The sequence below is a fragment of the Triticum dicoccoides genome, chromosome 1A, assembly GCF_002162155.2.
Source record: "Triticum dicoccoides isolate Atlit2015 ecotype Zavitan chromosome 1A, WEW_v2.0, whole genome shotgun sequence".
NCBI lineage: Eukaryota > Viridiplantae > Streptophyta > Magnoliopsida > Poales > Poaceae > Triticum > Triticum dicoccoides.
Window position 1 is genome coordinate 327,839,891 of NC_041380.1, and position 25,300 is coordinate 327,865,190.

The 25,300-nt window shown below is 43.5% G+C and overlaps 1 protein-coding gene across 1 annotated transcript; it reads right to left on the reverse strand.

The window, feature by feature from the left end:
• Positions 1-4,502: 4,502 nt before the first annotated feature.
• On the reverse strand, positions 4,503-8,180 carry LOC119271272 (pentatricopeptide repeat-containing protein At5g04810, chloroplastic-like). The gene is made up of 3 exons (XM_037553165.1): positions 7,476-8,180; positions 4,892-6,287; positions 4,503-4,762 (listed from the first exon to the last, which is right to left on the reverse strand). The coding sequence occupies exons 1-2, from the start codon at positions 7,894-7,896 to the stop codon at positions 6,256-6,258; spliced, it is 453 nt and encodes a 150-aa protein (XP_037409062.1). The 5' UTR covers positions 7,897-8,180; the 3' UTR covers positions 4,503-4,762; positions 4,892-6,255.
• Between the last annotated feature and the right edge of the window lie 17,120 nt (positions 8,181-25,300).

Here is a 25,300-nt window from a genome sequence, read left to right on the forward strand (position 1 = left end):
AATTCTTACGGTGGTTCATTCAAGATTCCTTTTCTCTTGGTATCATATCAATTTATTCGTTCTTTCCAATCTTACCAGTGGTTCGTTGAAGTCTTTTCTCTAGTTTTGCGCTATATCTATCTTAATTCTTTTCAACGAGAATAAGTAGTATGTCAAATCCGTTGCTTGTCATCAATCTAAATTGGTGAAAGATGTGCATAACGTAATTCTTATTATTGTTTTCATCCAAGTGATCTAATTTCCTGCTTTCCAGAGTGGTTCATCATATCACATTCTCGGTTCGAGATGCTTCGTCTTTTCTTTTTAGGAGTTGTTCATGATGAATAAATTCTTGTTTTTAGTTGTTCTTCTTTCTTTTCCCGGAGTTCCAAGCTCTCGCAATTATATCACCACGGAGATCCATCTAAATCATTGCAAGGATTCACCTTGTGTTTTCAACTTCTCTTTCTTTTCGTTTGATCATTCTTTTACCGGAGTTCTTCATGGAGGCGCTACATGATGGTTCATAAAGGATTTAATTTCTTCTCGAAGTTTTCATCAAGAGGAGCTCAAGCATTCTTCATCTTGCAATCCAGAGTGCAATTCTTTCTACCGTATCATTGGAGGTGGTATTATGTCATTCTTGATAATTTGAGTTCATGTTTCATGATTCACACGTTGTTAAGAATGAGGTATTTTAAATCCATCAACCTCTTTGTTGGAGGTATCTTGTGTCATGTTTCACCTAAAGCCTTCCCTAAGGATTGTTGCTATTTATGGTGCTTATAAATGACCCAAGTTCTTCATTTATCCTCCTGGTGAAATAAGTTTCTCGTCTCCTTGTTCATATCTATCCAATCTATTGTTTCAGTTAGTGGTAGAATTTCACCTCATAGTTTTGAGAAGTTTTCCATAAGCCCACATCAAGCTTATCCTTTCGTTGTTGTTAATCCAACAACTCCGTTCTAGCATTTGTTGTAAGCGTGCTCTCTCAAGATCTTGTTTCTCTTCGTTCATTCCATTCCATTCTTTCATTTCTTCCGGAGGCTTAGTCATGTTGCTCTCTTCACTCACCGTCTTAGATTGTGGAGTTCATGTTCTTTCCTTTGTTTATCCATTCAACCGGAGTGTCGTGTTTTCATTTGAGCTCTCTCATCTTATCAAGTTTTACCTTCCTTTTCCAACCGGAGTTTGTCGTATTTGCTCTTTATCGTTCCTTGTACATCTCGTCTCAATCGGAGTCCTTGCTTGTAGTTCTTGTCCATTGTAACCTTTTTCTTATGTTTTCTAACCTACAAGGTTCTAGTAATGTTCCTTGTTCCTCTGTTCCAACGGAGTGTTTTAAATTTTATTCATCTTCATTGGCTTCCTTCTTTCAATTTGTTTAACCTCGCAAGGTTCGTTCGTTTCACTCTTTTGTCAAAGAAGCAACTTAGTTTTACCTCTTCTCTTCCTCTTCCGTTTCCCTTCGGTGCCATTCTAGATCTCGGGACGAGATCCTCTCGTAGTGGTGGAGTGTTTTGCGCCCCAAGACCGGAGCCAGCAAACTCCGGCTACCTCCTTTGCCTCGCACCCAGGGACGAGCGCATGTGGTCATTGACCATGCTCGGGTTTGCCTCTACCCGTCCAGCGCGCATGGCCGAGCTGCCCTGCCTCGACGTACGACTACACGATGACGCACCAAGTTCCGTTTCAAAATGTTCAATTACATCCGATGAGGATTTCGACAAGTATCACGACGCCCGAAGTCCTCGGATCTGTCAAGCTCCACTATGAGATGTACAACAACCGTCAACCTCGAAGACCTCGGATTCACTAAGTTCCCATGACGACAAGTGTGACCCTTCAGATGCGCCAAGTTCGTCTACATAAAAACGCCAAGTACCCCTCATGTCGGCAAGACCCGCAAGTCGGACCCCGAACGATCGACGTCTCATGGACCGTGTACAACTACCGTCGCGCCGAGGACGTTGGATTTGTTAAGTACCTCCGAAAACGAAACGTATACCGCTACAGTCGCAAGAATCAAGACTGACAAGTTCGAAGATGCAAGTACCACTCCGGACCATGTACGATGACCGTCGCTGAAGACCCGTGTAACGCGAACGTCAAGTTCAACTACCGTCGCGAGAAACGCCTACTTCCCTCTACGAACTCATTCCGCCCGAAACGCACGCTTCGAAGGTATACCACCGAGACGACGCATGTGGATGAATGCTTGCGATGTATGAGTTGGACCGTGTGTTGCTCCGTGTCCGAGTTGTTCCTTGCACGAAGCCCCTCTTTTGCCTTGCCACCATCATGTGGGAACCCGGAATTCGGGAGCACCCCATCTGTTTGCATGACACACTCGCACCCACTTCCTTTTGCACTGGTATCCCCGTGAGCTACCGGATCATCGGAATGTTGCCGCGACATCATTTCCGTTTCGTCGCCGTGGCACCCCTTTCTTTCTACCAAGGTGGCACAAATGCTCTCATCACGCTCATGTCAACTTTTAATAAAAATTGCATTAAATTTGCACATGTCATCTGCATCATGTTAATAACATTTAAAATGTTCAAAATTGTTGTTTGCACTAAATTGCTAATGCATATGGGATTTTATCAGAATTGTTTTTTGATGTTTCCGGCCCCATTTAAATTGCTTAGATTGTGTAGTTTTCTTATGATTCACCCTCTTGCCATGTTTAACAACATTTAATATTGTTGAGTACCTAACCGAGAGAGAACTAAATAACTGATGTGGTGTTTCGTCAATATGCATCCCGATGCATATTGAGCTCCACTTAAAATATAGTATTGTTTGTTGCACTTTGCCATGCCATGCCTCATTAAACCGGACATGCATCATATTTGGTTGTGCATCATGCCATGTTTATGTGATGGTTGTTTACTTTGTTGGTTGCTTCTTTCCGGTGTTGCCTCTTCGGGCTAGTTCCGATAACGTCGCGTTTGTGAGGATCCATTCGACTATATCCATTTGTCTTCTTCATGGACTTGTTCTTCTTCCTTGCGGGATCTCAGGTAAGATGACCATACCCTCGAAATCACTTCTATCTTTGCTTTCTAGTTGTTCGCTCTTTTGCTATGCCGCGATACCTACCACATGCTTTATCATGCCTCCCATATTGCCATGTCAAGCCTCTAACCCACCTTGTCCTAGAAAACCGTTGTTTGGCTATGTTACCGCTTTGCTCAGCCCCTCTTATAGCGTTGCTAGTTGCAGGTGAAGATGGAGTTTGTTCCTTGTTGGAACATGATTATTGTTGGGATATCACAATATCTCTTATTTAATTAACCCACTTATATACTTGGTAAAGGGTGGAAGGCTCGGCCTTATGCCTGGTGTTTTGTTCCACTCTTGCCGCCCTAGTTTCCGTCATACCGGTGTTATGTTCCTTGATTTTGCGTTCCTTACGCGGATGGGTTATAATGGGAACCCCTTGACAGTTCACCTTGAATAAAACTCCTCCAGCAAGGCCCAACCTTGGTTTTACCATTTGCCACCTAAGCCTTTTTCCCTTGGGTTCTGCAGACTCAAGGGTCATCTTTATTTAACCCCCCGGGCCAGTGCTGCTCTGAGTGTTGGTCCAAACTAGAGCACCGTGCAGGGCCATACCTTGGCAACTTTGGTTACGTCGGCTCCTGTACGCTTAGCTTATCCGGTGTGCCCTGAGAACGAGATATGTGCAGCTCCTATCGGGATTTGTCGGCACGGCAGGTGGTCTTGCTGGTCTTGTTTTACCATTGTCGAAATGTCCTGTAACCGGGATTCCGAGTCTGATCGGGTCGTCCTGGGAGAAGGAATATCCTTCGTTGACCGTGAGAGCTTGTGATGGGTTAAGTTAGGACACCTCTGCAGGGATTTGAACTTTCGAAAGCCGTGCCCGCGGTTATGGGCAGATGGGAATTTGTTAATGTCCGATTGTAGAAAACTTGTCACTTAACTTTATTAAAATGCATCAATCGCATGTGTAGCCATGATGGTCTCTTCTCGGCGGGGTCCGGGAAGTGAACACGGTGTTAGAGTTATGCTTGAACGTAAGTAGTTTCAGGATCACTTCTTGATCATAGATTCTCGAACGTGGCTTGCCTTTTCTTCACGCTCTCATTTGCGTATGTTAGCCAACATTTATGCTAGTGCTTGCTGCAGCTCCACCTCACATACCTTTTCCCTATCCATAAGCTTAAATAGTCTTGATATCGCGGGTGTGAGATTGCTGAGTCCCCGTGACTCGCAGTTTACTTTCAAAACCAGTTGCAGGTGTCGATGAAACCATGCAGGTGACGCAACCGAGCTCAAGGAGGACCTTAATGAAGATCATGTTTGTTATGTTGTTTCCGTTTCCAGTTGATCAGTAGTGGAGCCCAGTTGGGGCGATCGGGGATCTGTAGCATTAGGGATAGTCTTCTTTTATTTTGGTTTCATAGTCGGACCTTGTTTGTATCTTGATGTTGTAATGCTTTATTCATGTATTGTGTGAAGTAGCGATTGTAAGCCAACTCTGTACCTCTTTCTTATTCAGTACATGGGATGTGTAAAAATTACCCCTCTTGCGACACTGCCTTCAATGCGGTTAGGCCTCTAAGTCGTGCTCCGACACGTGGGAGATATAGCCGCATCGAGGGTGTTACAAGGGGTTAGGAAAAGAATTTGTGCACGGGGGTAATTTTTCTGGACTCACAAAAATATGAGGAATTTGAAACTAGCAGCTCTCCTTGCTCCTTTGGCCCAGAGCTCCTTGCTATAGAGGATGGCTAAAACTCAGATGTGGAGCTCCCTGCACATGACATACTGTGTCAATGCTTGCAGCAACAGAAAAACTCACATACCATAGAACTTGCACAGTAATGTATCAACCACCAAACAGTATGAAGCAAATACAAACAAGAGGGGGAGGAGTTTATACCTAATCTTCTTGAGCCCCTCCTTAAGAAAAAGCATCATCCAAGGTAATCATCTAAACAAGAACACTCCTTAAGATTCTGGAAATGCGCCAACACAGTAGTAGTGAAGCTATGCGAGGATCTTTGTGAAGCAGTTTATCACTTCTTGGAGACACCAACAGTCTTTCCTCTCCTGCCCCAGTAGTGATGCAGACCACGATGGTTCCTGGGAAAGAGAGCAAGGTTTCAAGCATAAGTGATCGCTCATACATCTATGCACTAAGGGAAAATGCTACTGCTGCAATAGTGAAGTTTTAAGGAATCAGCCATCAGGCATCAGCATACATCTATTGGAAACAGAGCATTGATATATAGATCAGCTGGGTCACATACAAGGTACACTAGAAAGGTATAAATGAATACATTGACAATCATCTATACCAGATTGCAAGACATAACAATTATGTACCTAAGAAAGTCGACAATGGCATATGGCAGGATATGAAATCTGGATACAAGTAATAGACAAACTAGTTCCAACAGATTGACTGAATTGAACTGCTATATAACCAAGTTAGAGCTGGCAGAAGTTGTAGGTAAATAAACATCCATAGAGCTAACAGTAGCAAAAGATGACTTCGGTCTCTGCTTGGCTAATGAATCAGTACATCTTCAAGCGAAAAATCATGAAGATCACACTACGATGTCCCTAACAATAGTAGAAGCTCAGAGGTGTGACAATATTTCGTAATATACAAGCCTTAGCTACAACTTTCTACTTAACATGCAAATAAGAATCAGCCACTTATTGCTTATTTCATGCTTCAAATTTTATTTTCAGTTTTGTTAGGATAATTTGTATGCATAGGTACAGTCCTATACTTGTTTGGGAAGTCAAGATATTCATGTCAACAATTATATAGAGCCAAACAATAATTTAAGCATAGAATGCATGTCATTTCTATATATAACTAAAGCATATTCAGCAAGCTACCGAAGCCAACAACTATGATTACTTAAGAAGGAAAATAGTCATCATAAGCCTATATTTCTTCAGGTTGGGATCATGCACCACGAAACAACTTTAAAAATATAGAACCAATCAAGTAGGGGAAATTGATATGTAGTAGAGTTGCCTTAACTAATATATTGTGCTAGCTAGTGTAATGAGATGGATGTAAACTCAGAATCTTTCTTAGCTTAAATAAGAGAAGATGGAAAAAAGCAGAGTCGAAGCGGGGGTGGATTGGAAGAAGTATCGCTTTGTTGAAGCGATGCGAGGCTTGGCTTGGGTGACTAGCAGGTCCAATGCTGAAATGTTATTGAACATCAGGAGCGACAGCGACAACCCCACTGAAGAAACCACATATAGTCCTTTGTTGCGGCATCAGAAAACATGTGAGTAGCGAGCGCAGCATCCTGTAAGTAGAGGAAAACGAAATTGTTACAAAATTCAGTACATATGAAAGAGATATGCATCCTTGAGAGGTCAGACAGACAGAACAGAAATAGCCTGGCGTATGTATGCATCTATGTAATGTATAACAAGAAAATAGCAGGGGCGGATGTATCTGTACTTGTGCATTCCAGATGCAGATGTGCAGACTGAATTTTGTTCAGAGTAAATACATACAGACAGATAGACGGTAAATAATACTAGATGGGATGGGATCGACCATGAGAGTAGTTGATTCATTCTGTAGTAATATATTAGCTAGCGATTCCAGGGGATCCTGCTTTTCATTCGGCGTCGAATCGGTTCACCACCTTAATCATGACCGGGCGCATATATTTGTGCTGCTACAACATTCATCGCTGCCACACTCCACAATTAAAAAAGCAGAGCCCAAAAATGCACAAAAGAAAGACCCTATCTCCCCAATTCATTTATTTATTTATAGATATATACATATATATATATATATATAATATGTGATCGATTATTAAACAACAAGGCCACATTCTTGTGCTGCTCGCTGCTGCCTTGTCACCAAGACAAGAGGAGCAGTGCTGCTGATTACTCTAATATCAGTGTGGCAGCAGCAGATGGGTGACGATTACCTTCAAGCCATACTTTGACCATCAGTCCCCATGAGCACATAGTGCTTAACAAAAGGCACTGCTGCTGCTATAGAATACATTTCACGCTTAAACTAGTGGGGTCAAATTCTTGACACAAATATGGGTAAAATGTTCCTATAGTGTTGCTTATGCTTAAGATTGTCTGACTTGGCTATGCAGCAAATTGTGCTCCTTTGGTCCTCAAAGTTATCAGTGAGAGCCTGCTAATAAGCCAACCTATACTATAAGCATGTACCAAAGTGGCAAATGATCAACCTATACTATAAGCATGTAACAACTCCCAACTGCTGCTTCTTTCTTGTACTAATAACTGTACTAAAGAACGCTGGAACAAAAGAGCCGGGTGGGCTATCTGAGGGCGAGAGATTTGGAATGTCCTGCGATGATTCGTGTCGGTAGCAGACACCGATGATCAACTGAACGAATTGGTTAAGCAACCAACCAGAATCTTTTACAGCGGGGAAACCAAAGCAGCCTGTGCATGAGGGAGGGAGGGAAGGGAAGGAGATCAGATCAGAATAGTACCTTGGCGGCCATGGCGGCGTCGGCCGAGCAGAGTGGAAGCAAACGGGCGGAGGTCCTGTCCCAGCGAGAAGCCGCCCACCTTGGGGATCCTCTCGAAGGCGGAGACGATGGTCTGCCAGTCCTCAGGCCGTGACTCCACCACCCTGCGGAACTCGTAGCAGGCCTCGTCCCTGCCGTGATGCCATGGCGACGGCGCCTCCTTCCCTTGGCCGTGATCCACCCAACGCACCCGGTCTTCCACCCCTTCCTCCCGTCGTCGAGCCGCACCATGAGCGACATGCCCTGGAAGTACACCCCGTCGACCTTTGCCACGCGCTCCGTCGCGGGCTCGGTGTCCGTGTATGTAGAGGAAGCAGAAGCCGGCGTTGAGCTCAGGATCGTCGTGGGTGCGCACGAGCTCCACCTTGTCGAGCTCGGCCATGAGCCCGACGACCCCATCCCCCACGACGACAAGGTCAAGGCAAGCGAAGGTGGAGGGCCTGGTGGAGAAGGAAGCGAGGGGCTCGGGCTGGCGGAGGGCGGGGAGTCGTGAGGAGAAGACGACAGGGGGACAGGATCGAGAGGAGCGGTTCGGAGTTGCGATGCTCCGCCGGAAGGGAGGGGATCGAGAGGAGCGGGTGAGGATGGCAGCGAGCTCCGCCGGATGTAGTTGGCAGCGGATCTTGAAGGGGAGGAGAAGAGCGCAGAGGGAAAGAAAGGAGGCGGGGGGTGGATGGAAAATGACCACAGGGGAAGAAACCTAGGGTTTTGTGGTTGGTGTGGAAGGCTGAGGACTGCCGTTGGATCCCGGAGCATCCGACGGTGCTTGATGCATGATCCGCGTGAGACGTCTACGCACCAATCAGAATGCAGTATGACGTTATGACCATCTAAATTGGTCATAGTTGACTAAACATAATGTGTTAAAATTATGTCAGCTATTTTATGACTTGAGAAATTCAAAAAGAAAATAGAAAACCTTCACATTGTGTTACCAAAATGTGAATAAGTTTTCAGAAAAAATAACAAGCATGAAAAAAGATAAATATCTTAAAAAAGGTGTCGTGAGAAAAGTGTTTTTTGGCAAAAAAAAATCATTTTCCATTTTCTGAGAGCCAAAAATGAGCTTTTTTGTGAAGGACCTACCAAATATTTGTTGCACAATTGGACCAAATCAATTTTGTAAAATACTAGGCCATATTTAATGAACAATTTACCAAATTGTTAGGTCTCAAAAGTTTTGATCCACCTCTGGTGAAAAAGACAAATTTCCGCTGATTCAGTAGGAAGCGGGTCAAATTTGAACTACAGCCGCCTCATAGTTTGCTCTTTATTTTTTCTAAAAATCATTTCTAGGTACATAAGTATCTATTTAATCAGACAAACAACAAAAATTTTCCAAGATTCAACCACTAGCTACGAATAGTCATGCCCGCAATTTTGACCACATTTTGAAATGGGCGTGGAAAATTCAAAAAAATAAAAAAATTGGAAAACCTTCGGATCGTGTCATTATATGTGACAAAGTGTCCAGGAAAAATAATAAACTTGTAATACGGCAATTATTTAAAAAAATGTTCTCAGAAATGAGCTATCATGCGTGAAGATTCATGGCTTTCAAGCCAAATGATCAATCTTATGGCCACATTCATGGCATAGTTTGTTCAAATGATCTCATATTGTGCACAAGGGTGCATCTTGGAATTCCAAACAATGTTGCCTAATGGAGTTTTCATTTTCTTTTCTTGGAAAATACATTTTCCATTTTCCGAGTGCCCAAAATGAGTTTTTTGTGAAGGACCTACCATATATTTGTTGCAAAATTGGACCTAATCAATTTTATAAAATACTAGGCCATATTTAATGCACAATTAACAAAATGGCTGGGTGTCAAAAGTTTTGATCCACCTCTGGTGAAAAAGACAAATTCCCGCCGATTCAGTAGGAAGCAGGTCAAATTTGAACTGCAGCTCCCTCATAGTTTGCTCTTTATTTTTTCCAAAAATCATTTCTAGGTACATAAGTATCTATTTAATAAGAGAAACATCAAAAAATTTCCAAGATTCAACCACTAGTTAGGAACGGCCAAGCCCGCCGTTTTGACCGTTTTGAAACGGGCATAAAAAATTCAAAAAAACCGAAAAATTGGAAAACCTTCGCATTGTGTCATTATATGCGACCAAGTTTCCAGGAAAAATAATAAACTTGTAATACGACGATTATTTTAAAAAAGTGTTCTCAGAAATGTGCTATCATGCGTGAAGATTCATGGCTTTCAAGCCAAATGATCAATCTTATGGCCACATTCATGGCATAGTTTGTTCAAATGATCTCATATTGTGCACAAGGGTGCATCTTGGAATTCCAAACAATGTTGCCTAAGGGAGTTTTCATTTTCTTTTCACGGAAAATACATTTTCCATTTTCCGAGTACCCGAAATGAGTTTTTTTGTGAAGGACCTACCATATATTTGTTGCAAAATTGGACCTAATCAATTTTATAAAATACTAGTCCCTATTTAATGCACAATTGAAAAAATGGTTGGGTGTCAAAAGTTTTGATCCACCTCTGGTGAAAAAGACAAATTCCCACCGATTCAGTAGGAAGCGGGTCAAATTTGAACTGCAGCTGCCTCATAGTTTGCACTTTATTTTTTCCAAAAATCATTTCTAGGTACATAAGTATCTATTTAATAAGAGAAATATCAAAAAAATTCCAAGATTCAACCACTAGCTTGGAACGGTCAAGCCCGCCGTTTTGACCGCATTTTGAAATGGGCATAAAAAATTCAAAAAAATCAAAAAATTGGAAAACCTTTGCATTGTGTCATTATATGTGACCAAGTTTCCAGGAAAAATAATAAACTTGTCATACGACAATTATTTTAAAAAAGTGTTCTCAGAAATGAGCTATCATGCGTGAAGATTCACATTCATGGCATAGTTTGTTCAAATGATCTCATATTGTGCACAAGGGTGCATCTTGAAATTCCAAACAATGTTGCCTCAGGGAGTTTTCATTTTCTTTTCATGGAAAATACATTTTCCATTTTCCAAGTGCCCGAAATGAGTTTTTTTGTGAAGGACCTACCATATATTTGTTGCAAAATTGGACCTAACCAATTTTATAAAATACTAGGACATATTTAATGCACAATTGACAAAATGGTTGGGTGTCAAAAGTTTTGATACACCTCTGGTGAAAAAGACAATTTCCCACCGATTCAGCAGGAAGCGGGTCAAATTTCAATTGCAGCTGCCTCATAGTTTGCTCTTTATTTTTTCCAAAAATCATTTCTAGGTAAATAAGTATCTATTTAATCAGAAATACATGGTTTGGTGGCGAGACATCGAGGTTTGTACGGTGGCTGAGGGCTCCAATTCTAGAGCGCGTAAGCTCGCATGCCCGCCGCATGGTCACCGCACGAACATGGCGTTGCCATGCGTTCTGGGTGGCCTAGGCATGTCTAGTGGGTTGGGCACTCCCCAGGTAGGTGGTCGGAAGAAAATTACAACATAAGATTCTCATGAGGAGACCGAACTATGCTGAAAGATGAATTAGTAGCCAAAGTTTGATTAGCGGTACGGGAAATGCACATGGCCTGTGGGCATGAGTTTTGGTTGAGGATGATCATCTACTAAGAAGAATGTCTTCACAAATTTTCAGCTCAAAAGGAGGATCCTAGGTGGTACTTCCTTGACAATGCTTCTAGGTGGACAAAAACTTTGGAAATTCGCCGAGGAAGATTTACTAGGCAAATGGAGCTTAATTTTGTCATGAGGCAATGATTTGGATAGGAAATAGTGCCCAAAATTTTTGAGGGCAATCAAGAATATATAAATAGCACTTCCTTCACAAAGTGTTTTTCTGAACAGAATAGGAAAATGAATATTGTTGAATTATTTTTGAACTAGGAAAGGAAGGTTTTGTACATATTTGACAAAGATATGACCCAATGAATTTATGAGATTTTTTTTGGGAATTTTGGGAATGACAGAAATATGGGTTGCTTCACAACCTAGGGCAAAAACTGACACATTGACATGACACATAGGCAAAACTGATGAGGTGGCGCCTAGTCATAGCAACCCACCATAACTTACAAGGTTATGACCATCTATATTGGTCATGATCAGCCACAAATAAGGCAGCAGACCAGTGCTATCTGCTTTATGAGCATTTCATGTAAGGAAATTACGACCTTTATAACCAAAATGGTCGTTATAGTTTAGGGTTTGAAGCCCCCGGAACAGCTTTTGACCAATTGGTGTGAAATGGTCATAGATCTATGACCAATTCTTCCAGGGTCACTAACAGAAGGTCACTAGTTGACATATTTCTTGTAGTGTAGATAGGTTGTCTGCAACGGGATTCTCAGCTCCCTTTCTATCAATAATATGCAAATCAAATTCTTGTAGCAAGAGAACCCATCTAATAAGTCTAGGTTTTGCATCTTTCTTTTCCATAAGGTATTTAATAGCAGCATGACCAGTGTGAACAGTTACTTTGGAATCAACAATATAAGGTTTGAACTTAACACATGCAAATACAACTGTTAAAATTTCTTTTTCAGTGATAGCATTATTTCACTGGGCACTGTCTAGAGTTTTACTAGCATACTGAATAACATTTAGATTCTTATCAACTCTTTGTCCTAGAACAGCACGAACAGAATAATCACTAGCATCACACATAATTTCAATAGGTAAATTCCAATCAGGTGACTGAACAATAGGTGCAGAAATCAAGGCTTTCTTAAGTATTTCAAATGCTTCTACACAATCATAATCAAAAACAAAAGGAACATCTTTTTGTAAGAGATTAGTGAGAGGCCTAGAAATTTTAGAGAAGTCTTTAATAAACCTCCTATAGAAACCAGCATGACCAAGGAAACTTCTTATACCTTTGATATCTTTAGGACACGACATCTTTTCCATAGCATCTACTTTAGCTTTATCAACTTTAATACCTCATTCAGAAATTTTATGCCCCAAGACAATACCTTCATTAACCATAAAGTTGCACTTCTCCCAATTCAAAATGAGATTAGTTTCTTCACATCTCTGCAAAACTCGGTCCAGGTTGCTTAGGCAATCATCAAAAGAAGTTCCGTAAACGGAGAAATTATCCATGAAAACCTCAACAATCTATTCACAAAAGTCAGAGAATATAGCAGTCATACATATTTCAAAGGTAGCAGGCGCATTGCATAAACCAAAAGGCATACGTCTATAAGCAAAGGTACCGAAAAGGCAAGTAAAAGTGGTTTTCTCTTGATCATCTTTTGACATGGGTATTTGAGAGAAACCAGAATAACCATCTACGTAGCAAAAATGTGTATGCTTGGATAATCTTTCTAGCATTTGATAGGTAGAGGGTAATGATCTTTTCTAGTAGCTTTATTTAATTTGCAAAAATCAACTACCATTCTATAACCTGTAACAATTCTTTGTGGAATCAATTCATTCTTATCATTAGAAACAACAGTAATACCTCCCTTATAGGGGACACAATGAACAGGACTTACCCATTGACTATCAGCAATAGGATAAATTATACCTGCCTCCAGGAGCTTTAGTATTTCATTTCTTACAACTTCCTCCATCTTAGGATTTAAACGTCGTCGATGATCAACAACCCATTTAGCATCTTTCTCCAATTTAATTTTGTGCTGACATAATGTGGGACTAATGCCCTTAAGATCATAAAGAGTATATCCAATAGCGGCACGATGCTTCTTCAAAGTTTTCAGTAATTTATTTTCTTCATGCTCTTAAAGGTTAGCAGTAATAATAATAGGATATATCGTCTTTTCGTCAAGATACACATATTTCAGAGTATGAGTGTAACATCCCAAATTTTCAATTAGGAATGTTATACATAGGTAATCATATGCATATCATATTTTATTTGCATTTTGGTTTTGTGATCCTAAAATCTTAAGCAACTCAAGGACCCACGGAGATAGTTGGAGATTTTATTGTTTTCATATTTGAATTTTCTCAAATATTGAAAAGTGGATCACTTTGGTTTTAATTATTTCTCTCCAAAAATATTTCAATATCAAAATATATGAGAGGGGATAATATGACTTCTCCAAAACAAAAGAAATATGTGAGGAAAAATTTTTAAAATCAAATAAATAATTTTATTTGGATTTTATCGCTATTTTGTTTGCATTAGAAAAATATGCATTTTTCAAAATTGCATTTTAGGCCAAGAAAATGTTCAATTTGTTCTAAATATTTTATTTAAACGGCGAAAATTGTTTTTGGCATTTTTAGTTTTTCATTTTTATTTATTTAGGATTTTTCTCGGCGGAACCTTATTTAAAAAAACGAACCGACCTTGGGCCATGCCCGAGTCGGACTCTGTCTGTGCTCAAGCCTTATAAGCCGTCGAGGTCCGCCCGAGCGCCAGCCCGCCTGCGCTCCCGAACCCTAGCGCTACCCTGCCGCCAACCGCCGCTGCACGCGCCAGCGCCGCCGCTGCGGATCTCGCCGGATCCACCGCCGTCGTTTTTTTCGGTTAGGTAAAAACCGATCGGTTTTATTTTAAAAACCCTAGATCTGTTAATTTTTCTGTTATTCGGTTTATTTATTTAGCAGACGTTCGTCCGTTCGTTCGTTTTAACGAACGTTGTTCGCCGGTTAGGTTCAGACAGCAAACGTTCGTTCGCTAGTCTTTTCTTTTTATTTTATTTTTGGCCAGGGACCTATCCACGATTATTTTTATCGTAGATTGGCCCCTGAACTTCAAACCCTCGCCGTTTCTAAACCATTTCTCCAAATCCAGTGAAACTAACGCCAAAATATTCGTCTCGAGCCCCTCTTTCTGTTTAATCCACTTGTACAAGGTTTTGACAATTTAAAATTTGGTTCCAAGCAGATTTGGATTCAAAGTTCTTTTGACCATAGTTTCAGTTCCGTAGCTCCGATTCGATTGATTCCTTTCTACACATCGAATCTCTTCAGTTGAACTTTCAGAGTTGATCTTCTTATTTGAGTTTTACCCATTCGTCTTTGCTTGATTGCTTATGTATGCTATTGTTGTTTGCGACAGAATTCCTGGAGTGCGCATCGTCCTACTATGAGTCTCTAGGTTTTGCGGATCATTAGCAAGGCAAGTAACACTTTGATCATAACCCTTTATTACCCATTTTTTATGCATTAGCTCAAACCCTCAAACATTGCATGAGTAGGATACTTAACATGTGGGTATTGGGAAGTAGATGATGAGGTAGAACCTATCGTCCTTTTTATTATCAAACCCTTGGGAGTTACTTCTACGTTATGCTTATATTGCCATGCTATGCTCGTAGACGTGGATTGGTTTGAGTTATCCATGACAGATGTGAGATTGTTAATTAATGGTTAACTTAAGGTGGCTACTTAAATACACATCTGGGTGGATTGGTTGCGGGCACCTAGAGAATCCAGTGTTGTCCTAGGATATCCCGGAGTACCCGTGTGATCATCCTATGGTTCGCCACCCAGGCTCAAAGCGATCATAAGATTTTCATGCTAGAAACATCCGTGTGCAGCCACAAGCCATTATGGGCTCTGGCATAGTTGAGTATGTTGCATGACCTCTTTCGGTGGTGGGCTAGCAGATGTAGGGGAAAGTAGGTGTAACTGTCCACCCAGAGTAAAGAGTTAATGCCTCTAAAAGACTGTGTCTCGGTCATCCGTTTCTCAAACACCATGTAGTGCGAGAAATCCAATGGAGGAGATTGAGTCTTGTGGGGAAAAGTGCGCAAACCTCTGCAGAGTGTAGAAACTAATCATGATAAGCCGTGTCCCCGGTTATGGACATCTGAAGTATTTGGTTCTTGGATTATCATGTTAATCTCATCACTCTAAATTAATTTGTTGGTTTGTTAATACTGCTTAATTGGGATTGAGTTGGAGCAACCTTCTCAATGTTTAACAACTACCATGATAGTTAAACAAATTATATTACATTATTGTAGGAAAAAATTGGGTTTTCACAGAACACTTTAACCATAGAGCCTCCACTGGCCATATATGCATGTAGTGATAGCTTTTATTCTGTTCGTTACTCTACTATGCTACATTGCGAGCATATTCCCTGTGCTGACCTGTATTCGGGTTGCAACGTATCATGTTGTAGACTTTTCAGACGAAGAGTAAGGTGCGCTAGGTCGTTGTCGTGCACTCAGCTATGTCGTTGGAGTTGATGGACTCACTTTATCCTCCAAGCCTTCCGCTGTTATCGTAATTAGATGGCCTTGAGCCATATTTACTGTAATAAGTTATCTTTTGAGACATTTGATGTAATAAGTGTGTGACTGCAACTCTGTTATAAATTCTCCGAAGTACTGTGTGTGTCAGCATCACCGATCCAGGGATGACACTTATACACAGAGATCTGGCGCCGATGTCGAGTCGCTACAAGATGGTATCAGAGCACACGCTGAATGTAGGACACGACCACTAAGATGAGCCATAGGTCACTCTTCTCTACTCATTTCTGACTTCTCTCCATCTTCTACTCTATAGGATGGCGGACACAAGGTACAAGGTTGCACAACCGGATGAAGACACACCTTTTGGACGACACTTGAAGGAAGTCACTAGGTACCTGAACATCAGAATACCAAGCTTCACCGGGACCTACACCGCCACTTTACCAGAAGAGGAGCGTTTGATGATTTGAGTTCAAGTTCCAGGAAGGACATTCATGCCAGTCACTGAGCCCATAGAGTTTTCCTTTGATGCACCAACCTAGAGTCTAGGAAAGAGCATGGCACCCCACATCGCCATAGGATGCATCGGCAAAGTTTATCACAAGGATCTTAAGGACACTATCTACCACATATGTGAGCACCGAGATGAGCAATGGGAGATGATCAGCACCAAGAAGGACATGACCATTGCAGCTTACATCCAGGAGTTAAACCAGCAGATTCGTCGCCAGGAGAACCAGATGTGCACTAGTATGATAGATCAGAAGAAGGTGATGACCTAGAACATGGAGCTAGAAGAAGAACTCAAGTCTACACGCGACGGATACGAGGAAGAAATCACAATACTAGTGGAGAAGAATGACGACCTGACAAGGAAGATAGGAGTATTTATGGGAGACCCTGCGCTAGGAGGAGATGACGACCATCCCAAGGACTACATCATCATCGAAGACACCGACTCCGATCCCGACAGTAGTGATGATGATTATGAAGATGAAGCTGGAGTGGATATCATGGAGTCTTCCACCGATCAAAATTTCTCGTGGACCACCATATTTTTAGTAATATTTCCCCCATGTATATATTAGTACTCCGAGCACTGTAACGGTAGTTAGATCGATTATATGCCCTTGTTTGAATTGATTTGCTGTGATATGAATGTGTTTGTCTCATGTGCATATGGGTAGTGTTTTCTCACTAGACCTCATTTGATTCTAATTTCTTCCCTCTAAACCCATCAGATGCCTCTGAGACGTGAACCCGAATTTTCTTTCCCACCGGAGCTCACCCAGTTGATCTAACAACAGAATACCTTGATGCAGTTGTTAGTCTGGAACCAAGGCAAATCCAACAACAATAACAGCAACCCGCCACCACCACCTCTAGTTCACAACTTAGCCTGTTTTCTAAGGTTACAGCCGCCGGTGTTTTCAAGTAGCACCGAGACAATAGTTGTAGATGATTGGCAACGCAGGATTGGAAGGGAGTTGACCACCGCAGGTTGCACAGATGCTGAGAAAGTGTGTTTTGCCGCACACCAATTGGATGGACCTGCAGCCTCATGGTGGGAGAACTACACAGCCACTTTCCCTATAGCCAATGTCACTTGGGAGCAGTTTCAGCAAGCATTCTGCATTGCTCATGCCTCAACTGGAGCTATGAGCATGAAGAAGCGTGAGTTTCGCAACTTGCACCAAGGAAACCGTACTGTGGGGCAGTAGGTGGAAGAGTTTAGCAAGTTAGCTCGCTATGCCCCGGATGATGTGGCCACAGATGCCGCGAAGCAGGAGAAGTTTATGGAAGGGCTGAATGATGAGATGAGTATGCAGTTAATGGTGGCAACATTTAACAACTACCAGGATTTGGTAGACAAGGCTCTTATGATTGAAGGGAAGCAGCAGCAGATTGGGAGTTGCAAAAGGAAGAATGGACAAGGGAAGTGTCGGTGTCAAAACCGGCGGATCTCGGGTAGGGGGTCCTGAACTGTGCGTCTAAGGCAGATGGTAACAGGAGGCAGGGGACACGATGTTTTACCTAGGTTCGGGCCCTCTCGATGGAGGTAATACTCTACGTCCTGCTTGATTGTTCTTGATGATATGAGTATTACAAGAGTTGATCTACCACAAGATTAGAGAGGCTAAACCCTAGAAGCTAGCCTATGGTATGATTGTATGTTGTCCTACGGACTAAAACCCTCCAGTTTCTATAGACACCGGAGGGGGCTAGGGTTACACAAGGTCAGTTACAAAGGAGGAGATATCCATATCCGTATTGCCAAGCTTGACTTCCACGCCAAGTAGAGTCCCATACGGACATGTGACAAAGTCTTCAATCTTGTATCTCCATAGTCCAACAGTCCGGCCAAAGGATATAGTCCGGCTGTCCGGAGACCCCCTAATCCAGGACTCCCTTAGTAGCCCCTGAACCAGGCTTCAATGACGATGAGTCCGGTGCACAGTATTGTCTTCGGCATTGCAAGGCGGGTTCCTCCTCCGAATACACCATGGAAGAGTTTGAATGCAAGGATAGTGTCCGACCCTGTAAAATAAGTTCCACATACCACCGTAGAGAGAATAATACTTCCATAAATCCAATCTGCTCACATGTTTTGATAGTATGACATCACTTCATGGCCCGGTTATTATTCGAACTGCTTTTCTCAACCAGCTCCGCACACATCGCGAGGCGGTTTTCTCGATACGTCTTGTCAAAGCAGAGATCGTGTTCCCCTTACCACGGGATTCTCATCAATACGAATGTGGGTAACCCAACTGCGCCATCAATTACGGCGCCTGGGGCATAAGTGGTTTTGCCAGGCAAGTGGGGAGACTCATCGCCTCCTCTGCCCTTATAAAAGGGACAAAGATCTACTTTTTCACCCACGCCTTCTTCTTCCTCGCTTACCCATTCCCACACACTCGAGCTCCAGCGCTCAAGCTCGTGTTCTTCTTCTCAAACCACTCCAAGCATGTCGGGAGCAGGAGGCAAGTGGATGGTATCCTTCGCCACGGAGGAGAACGTCAAAAAACTACGGGAAGCCGAATATCTGGCCGCGGATATCGTGCACCGGCTGCCCGATGCGGGGCAGATCGTCCCAATGCCGAACCCCATGAGAGGGTAGTTTTTCTTACCCATTTCGTCCACGGACTGGGATTTCCCCTCCACCCATTTGTCCGTGGGCTCATGTTCTACTATGGGTCGGACTTTCATGATCTGGCCCCCAACTTCATCCTCAACATTTGGGCGTTTATCGTCGTGTGCAAGGCCTTCCTCCGCATCAGGCCCCACTTCGGCCTATGGCTGAAAACCTTCAATGTCAAACCGAAGGTGGTGAGCGGCCAGCAAGCAGAGTGCGGAGGCGCCATGGTGGGCAAGATGCGTAATGTCACCTGGCTCGAGGGAGCCTATATGGATACCATAAAGGGGTGGAAATCGGGGTGGTTCTACATCACCGAGCCGCGCGACTCCAACTGGGTGGCGGCCCCCAAATTTCGATCTAGAATCCCCACGCGGCTTACCTCCTGGAAAAAGAAGGGTCTGCCCTGGGGATCTCCGATAGAGTTGACCGGAGTCCATACCTGCATCCAGAACATGACAAGCAAGAAAATCAAGCTCATCAATGTGGTCCAGGTTATGCTCTTCCGCCGGATCCTTCTGTGTCAATGGCGGGCATTTGTTTTGTGGGAGTTCGACTCGGCCAAACACCAGACGCTGCGAGAGCTCTATAACACGACGCACGAGGATGTTTGGAGGGTGCTGTTTAAGAGTGCCGAGATCCCTCCCCCCCTCAATGAGGACCGCGGACTCAGCGCAAAGCACCGCGCCAATCTGGTAAGATTTTTATATTTCTCAGGGTATTTATTTACCCCGGTTTAGTTGTGTGCAGGATCTGAACTTCCATGTCATTAACAGGACTGGATAGAGACGCGGAGTAGCTTGATAGCCCAGCCCCGCTGCCCAAAGATCCTCTAGACGCTCTTCTGACGAAGATGCTGACTCCGACAACCTATGATGTGCTGGAAAAGACCAAGAAGAAGGCGCCGGGGACCCGAAAGGGTCTTTGGCGCAAGGTTGTATCAGAGTCATCAGCGATGACTCCGACGCACACTCCTCCCACAGAAAGGAGGAGGAGGAGAAAAGTTCTCCACCCCCAGCCAGGGGAGACAAGAAAAGGAAGGCCGACCCATCCGGGAGGCCGAAGGCTCCAAGAAGGGAAGGACCCTCCTTCCGGACTGTGCCACGACGGCCGCCGACAGCGGCGACGAGTGGCTGTCCAGGGACAAGCCCCTGGCGAAGTCGTAAGTGTCTGGGCACCATAGTACTTCATGATATGTTTTATTGTACAACCTTTCCTCATGCCGAACATGATTATGCAGTCCGTCCCGAGCTCATCTCGACATACCCTCGTCGAGCGTCTCTTTGGACTCGTCGGATATGAACAGCGGTTCTGTTCCGACCGCTTCCACCCCTCGCCCTACGGACAACGCCGAGGTGTTGTCTAAACAGGCACCAAGCCAACGGGAGGTGGTCCTGGGGGCGCCCCACGATGACTTCCTAGACCCTGGGTACCAAGGGAGCGAGGCTCCTACGGGCTTCGAGTTCGGCCCTAGCCGGACACTGCGCCGGAACCCTCGATGGTTTCGGACTCCGGCAGACAGTCCCCCGTCAAAGGGGGCCAACCATCCGTGCCAGTGTCCTCTGTCCAACCAAAGGCACCGGACAACATGCTGGAAGCGCTTCATAGCGCTTCCATCGAAGAAGAGCACCGCACTATCATGAGTGCGGTGGTTAAGAAGGTTCAGTCCGCCAAGAACGGGCTGACTGAAGCTTGCGCCAGCCTCCGAATAGGCTTTGAGGTAAGCATTCAAAATATAAAAATATTACCGCATAGGTAGTTGCCCCTGATGCTCTGTTCGGCATTCACGAGGAAAAGCTGAATAGAGTATCAAATGATAACTCAGGAGTATAATCAAAGTATGTCTATGTGTACGTGCAGGCTTCCCTGCTGGCCGCTGCCGCATGTTCTGCAGAGGTCTCTGCGCTGAAGCAGGACTTGAAGCGGTCCGAGCACGAGCTCAGCCTGACCAAGAGGCAGCTCGAAGAGAGCAAAGGTAAGTAATACCCCTGTCTATATAGTGGAAGAGAAGTTCTGGTATAAAGTAATAGGATCATCATGGATTTTTCAGGGGCCACAACCGAGGTGGCGACCCTGAGGAAGGTGTTGTCCGAGGCCGAAGACAAAGCGGCCAAGGAACGCATTGAACAGGAGAAATAAGAAGCCCGAGTGGGCGAGGTGGAGCAAGAGCTCGAGGCTCTCGCCAGAAAGCACGAGTCCTTGGAGCTGGACTCTAAAATGCGAGAGTCTGAGCTCGCGCACGCGCTTGAAAGCGTCCGGAGCGCCAAGGCCGAAGCCCACAAGGTCCTCCAAGAGATTGATGAGGCGAAGAAGACAGCAGCGGGTAAGGCATTCAATTTGCAAAGCAAGCATGTGAAGGAGAATTTCCTTTTTCTTACCCGAGTTCGGAGCTCTCCAGGAGCGTTTGCAGATCTTCCCGCAGTGTGCTGGATGCCACGGAATTTTACCGGGCTGAGGAGGGGAGCTCAATGAAGAAGTTGTTCTGGTCTCAGTATACTGGGACAGAACACCCCGTGGCCTTGAGCGACCAGCTGAAGCAGTAGGTCGAATTTCACAAGGCGGCTGAACAGGCCATGAGGGGTCTTATAGTCCGGATGTGTCCTGGCGAGCCCCTGTCCGGCAGCTACTTCGGTATGGTGCGACGGCTGGTGGAAGCCTGCCCACGGCTTGAGGTCATCAAGCGGTCCGTAGATGTGAATTTTATCTCTCGAAACAATTTCAACAACAATGCTTATAGAGGTAATTTTAATCCTAGGCATTTTCCTTGTAATTCTCTAATAATAATGGTAATTCCTATGGAAATCCTTCTTATAATAATAATAGGAACACCTATGATCTTGAGAATAATATTAAGGAATTTATCAACATGGAAAAAGTTTTCAACACTACCATAGAAGAAAAGTTGAATAAGATTGATGATTTATCTAGAAGTGTTGATAGAATATCTCATGATGAAATTTTTTGTGCCTAAGGTCAAGGAATCAATTAAAGCTCTTTATGTTTCTAATAATGAAGGTAAGAAAAGAACTGCTATGCTTAGAGCTAAAAGAGAACTTTAAAAAAAGCGTTTTCTAGTGATTACTTTCACAAAAGTGATGATGATCTTAAAATGATTGGTGTTTCTTCTATTGATTCCTTGTTTAGTAAAGTTAAGATTGATAAAAAAGGGACTGGAGAAGAGTCAAATTTAGCTAGAAGGCGTCCCGATAATTCGGAGGGTGAAAATCTTGTTGAGAAAATTGATAAAAGTGGGTTTGAAGAGGTCAAAACTTTAGCTAGTGATGTGCGCACTCTTTTGGATTACAAAGAATTTAATTATGATAGTTGCTCTTTGATTGATTGTATTTATTTGTTGCAATCCATGATAAATTCACCCCATTCTTACAAACAAAATAAAGCTTTTACTAAACATATTGTTGACGGTATGATGAAAGCTCTTGAGTAAAAATTGGAGTTAGAAGTTTCAATTCCTAGAAAATTGCATCATGAATGGGATGAAGGAAATATAACCTAGAGGCAATAATAAAGTTGTCATTTATATTTTCTTATACCATAATAAATGTTTATTATTCATGCAAGAATTGTATTAACTGGAAATTTGTTAAATGTGTGGATACATAGACAAAACACAGTGTCCCTAGTAAGCCTCTACTAGACTAGCTTGTTAATCAAGGATGGTTAAGTTTCCTAACCATAGACATGTGTTTTCATTTGATGAACAGGATCACATCATTAGGAGAATGATGTGATGGACAAGACACATCCGTTAGCTTAGCATAATGATCGTTAAGTTTTATTGCTATTGCTTTCTTCATGACTTATACATATTCTCTGACTATGAGATTATGCAACTCCTGAATACCGGAGGAACACTTTGTGTGCTATAAAATGTCACAATGTAACTGGGTGATTATAAAGATGCTCTACAAGTGTCTCCAAAGGTGTTTGTTGACTTGGCATAGATCGAGATTAGGATTTTTCACTCCAAGTATCGGAGAGGTATCTCTGGGCTCTCTCGGTAATGCACATCACTATAAGCCTTGCAACCAATGTAACTAAAGAGTTAGTTGCGTGATGATGCATTACAAAACGAGAATAGACACTTGCCAGTAACGAGATTGAACTAGGTATGACGATACCGATGATCGAATCTCGAGCAAGTAACATACCAATAACAAAGGAAATAATGTATGTTGTTATGCGATTTGACCGATAAAGATCTTCGTAGAATATGTAGGAACCAATATGAGCATCTAGGTTTCTCTATTGGTTATTGACCGGAGATGTCTCTCGGTCATGTCTACATAGTTCTCAAACACGTAGGGTCCGCACACTTAATGTTCGATGAAGATTTGTATGACGGGTTATGTGTTTTGGTGACCGAAGTTTGTTCGGAGTCCTGGATGAGATCACAAACATGACGAGGAGTCTCGAAATGGTTAAGAGGTAAAGATTCATATATTGGAAGGTTATATACGTACACCAGAATGGTTCTGAAGAGGTTTGGGGTTTTCTCGGAGTACTGGGAGGTTACCGGAACCCCCCGGGAAATTTAATGGGCCTAATGGGCCATAGTGGAGGAGAGGAGGTAGGCCACGGAAGGTCGCGCCCCCTTTGCCCAATCCGAATTGGACAAGGGGAGGGGGCACGACCCCCTTTCCTTCTCCCTCTCCCCCCTTTCCTCTTCCCCCCTCTCTGTTGGAAGGAAGGGGGGCCGAATCCTACTAGGAGTAGGGCTCCCCCCTAGGCGCGCCTCTCCCTGGCCGGTGTAACACCCAAGATGCGGCCATATATATCTCCCACATGTCGAGGCATGACTTAGAGGCATAACAGCATTGTGGTATTGTCGCAAGAAGGGTCATCTTCACACAATCCCATGTAATGAACAAGGAAGTAAATATATAGTTGGCTTACAATCGCCACGTCACACAAAGATCAAATAATACATACACCATTTAGAGTACACACATAGTCCGACTACGGACGGATCCAAATGAAAAGAAGACAATCCCAAATGCTAAATCCCGATCTTCCCAACTAGACACCACTACTGATTGTCTAGAAAGGAAACATAGTAACGACCAAGGTCCTCATCGAACTCTCAGTTGAGCTTGGTGGCATCACCTGCACTGGTACCATCAGCACCTGCAACTATTTTGGTAGTATCTGTGAGTCACGCGGACTCAGCAATCTCAAAACCCGCGAGATCAAGACTATTTAAGCTTATAGGTAGGATGTGGTTATGAGGTGGAGCTGCAGCAAGCGCTAAGCAAATATGGTGGCTAACATATTAGTACAAGAGTAAGGCGAGAAACTACGTAACGGTCGTAAACTGGAAGTGATCAATAAGTGATCCTCAACTACTTACGTTCAAACATAACCCCACCGTGTTCTCTTCCCAAACCTCGTTGAAAAGAGACCATCATGGTTACACACGCGGTTGGTGGCTTTTAATTAAGTCAAGTGTCAAGTTCTCTACAACCAGATATTAACAAATTCCCATCTGCCACATAACCGTGGGAACAACTCTCAAAAGTTTAAACCCTATAGGGGTGTCCCAACTTAGCCCATGACAAGCTCATGATTCGCGGAGACAATCCTCCATCGCGGGACCCCACGATCAGAGTCGGAATCTCGATGCACAATATATTTTGACAATGGTAAAACTAGTCCAGCAAGACCTCCTGATGGACCGACCTAGCCTGATAGGAGTAGCGTGATCTTGTTCTTAGGGTACACCGGATGAGCTAAGCGTATAGGTACCAACATACCCCAAGTTGCCAAGGGGCGGTCCCGCACGGTGCTCTAGTTTGGATCAACACTCATGAGGAGTGATACGTCTCCAACGTATCTACTTTTCCAAACACTTTTGCCCTTATTTTGGACTCTAACTTGCATGATTTGAATGGAACTAACCTAGACTGACGCTGTTTTCAGCAGAATTGCCATGGTGTTATATTTGTGCAGAAATAAATGTTCTCGGAATGACCTAAAAATCAACGGAGATTATTTTTGGAATATATAAAAAATACTGGCGGAAGAATCCACGTCAGGGGGCCCACACCCTGTCCACGAGGGTGGGGGGCGCGCCTACCCTCTGGGCGCGCCCCCTGCCTCGTGGGCCCCCTGATGCTCCACCGACCTCAACTCTAACTCCATATATTCGTGTTCGGGGAGAAAAAAATCAGAGAGAAGGATTCATCGCGTTTTACGATACAGAGCCGCCGCCAAGCCCTAATCTCTCTCTGGAGGGATGATCTGGAGTCCGTTCGAGGCTGCGGAGAGGGGAATCCGTGGCCATCGTCGTCATCAACCTTCCTCCATCACCAATTTCATGATGCTCACTGCCGTGCGTGAGTAATTCCATCGTAGGCTTGCTGGACGGTGATGGGTTGGATGAGATTATCATGTAATCGAGTTGGTTTTGTTAGGGTTTGATCCCTAGTATCCACTATTTTCTGATATTGATGTTGCTATGACTTTGCTATGCTTAATGCTTG

Coding starts and splice junctions, on each gene's coding strand:
- LOC119271272 (XM_037553165.1), bottom strand. CDS start 7,896: ATGGCCGAGCTCGACAAGGTGGAGCTCGTGCGCACCCACGACGATCCT. Junction 6,288..7,475: donor ACGCCGCCATGGCCGCCAAG/GTACTATTCTGA, acceptor CTCTACTTACAG/GATGCTGCGCTCGCTACTCA.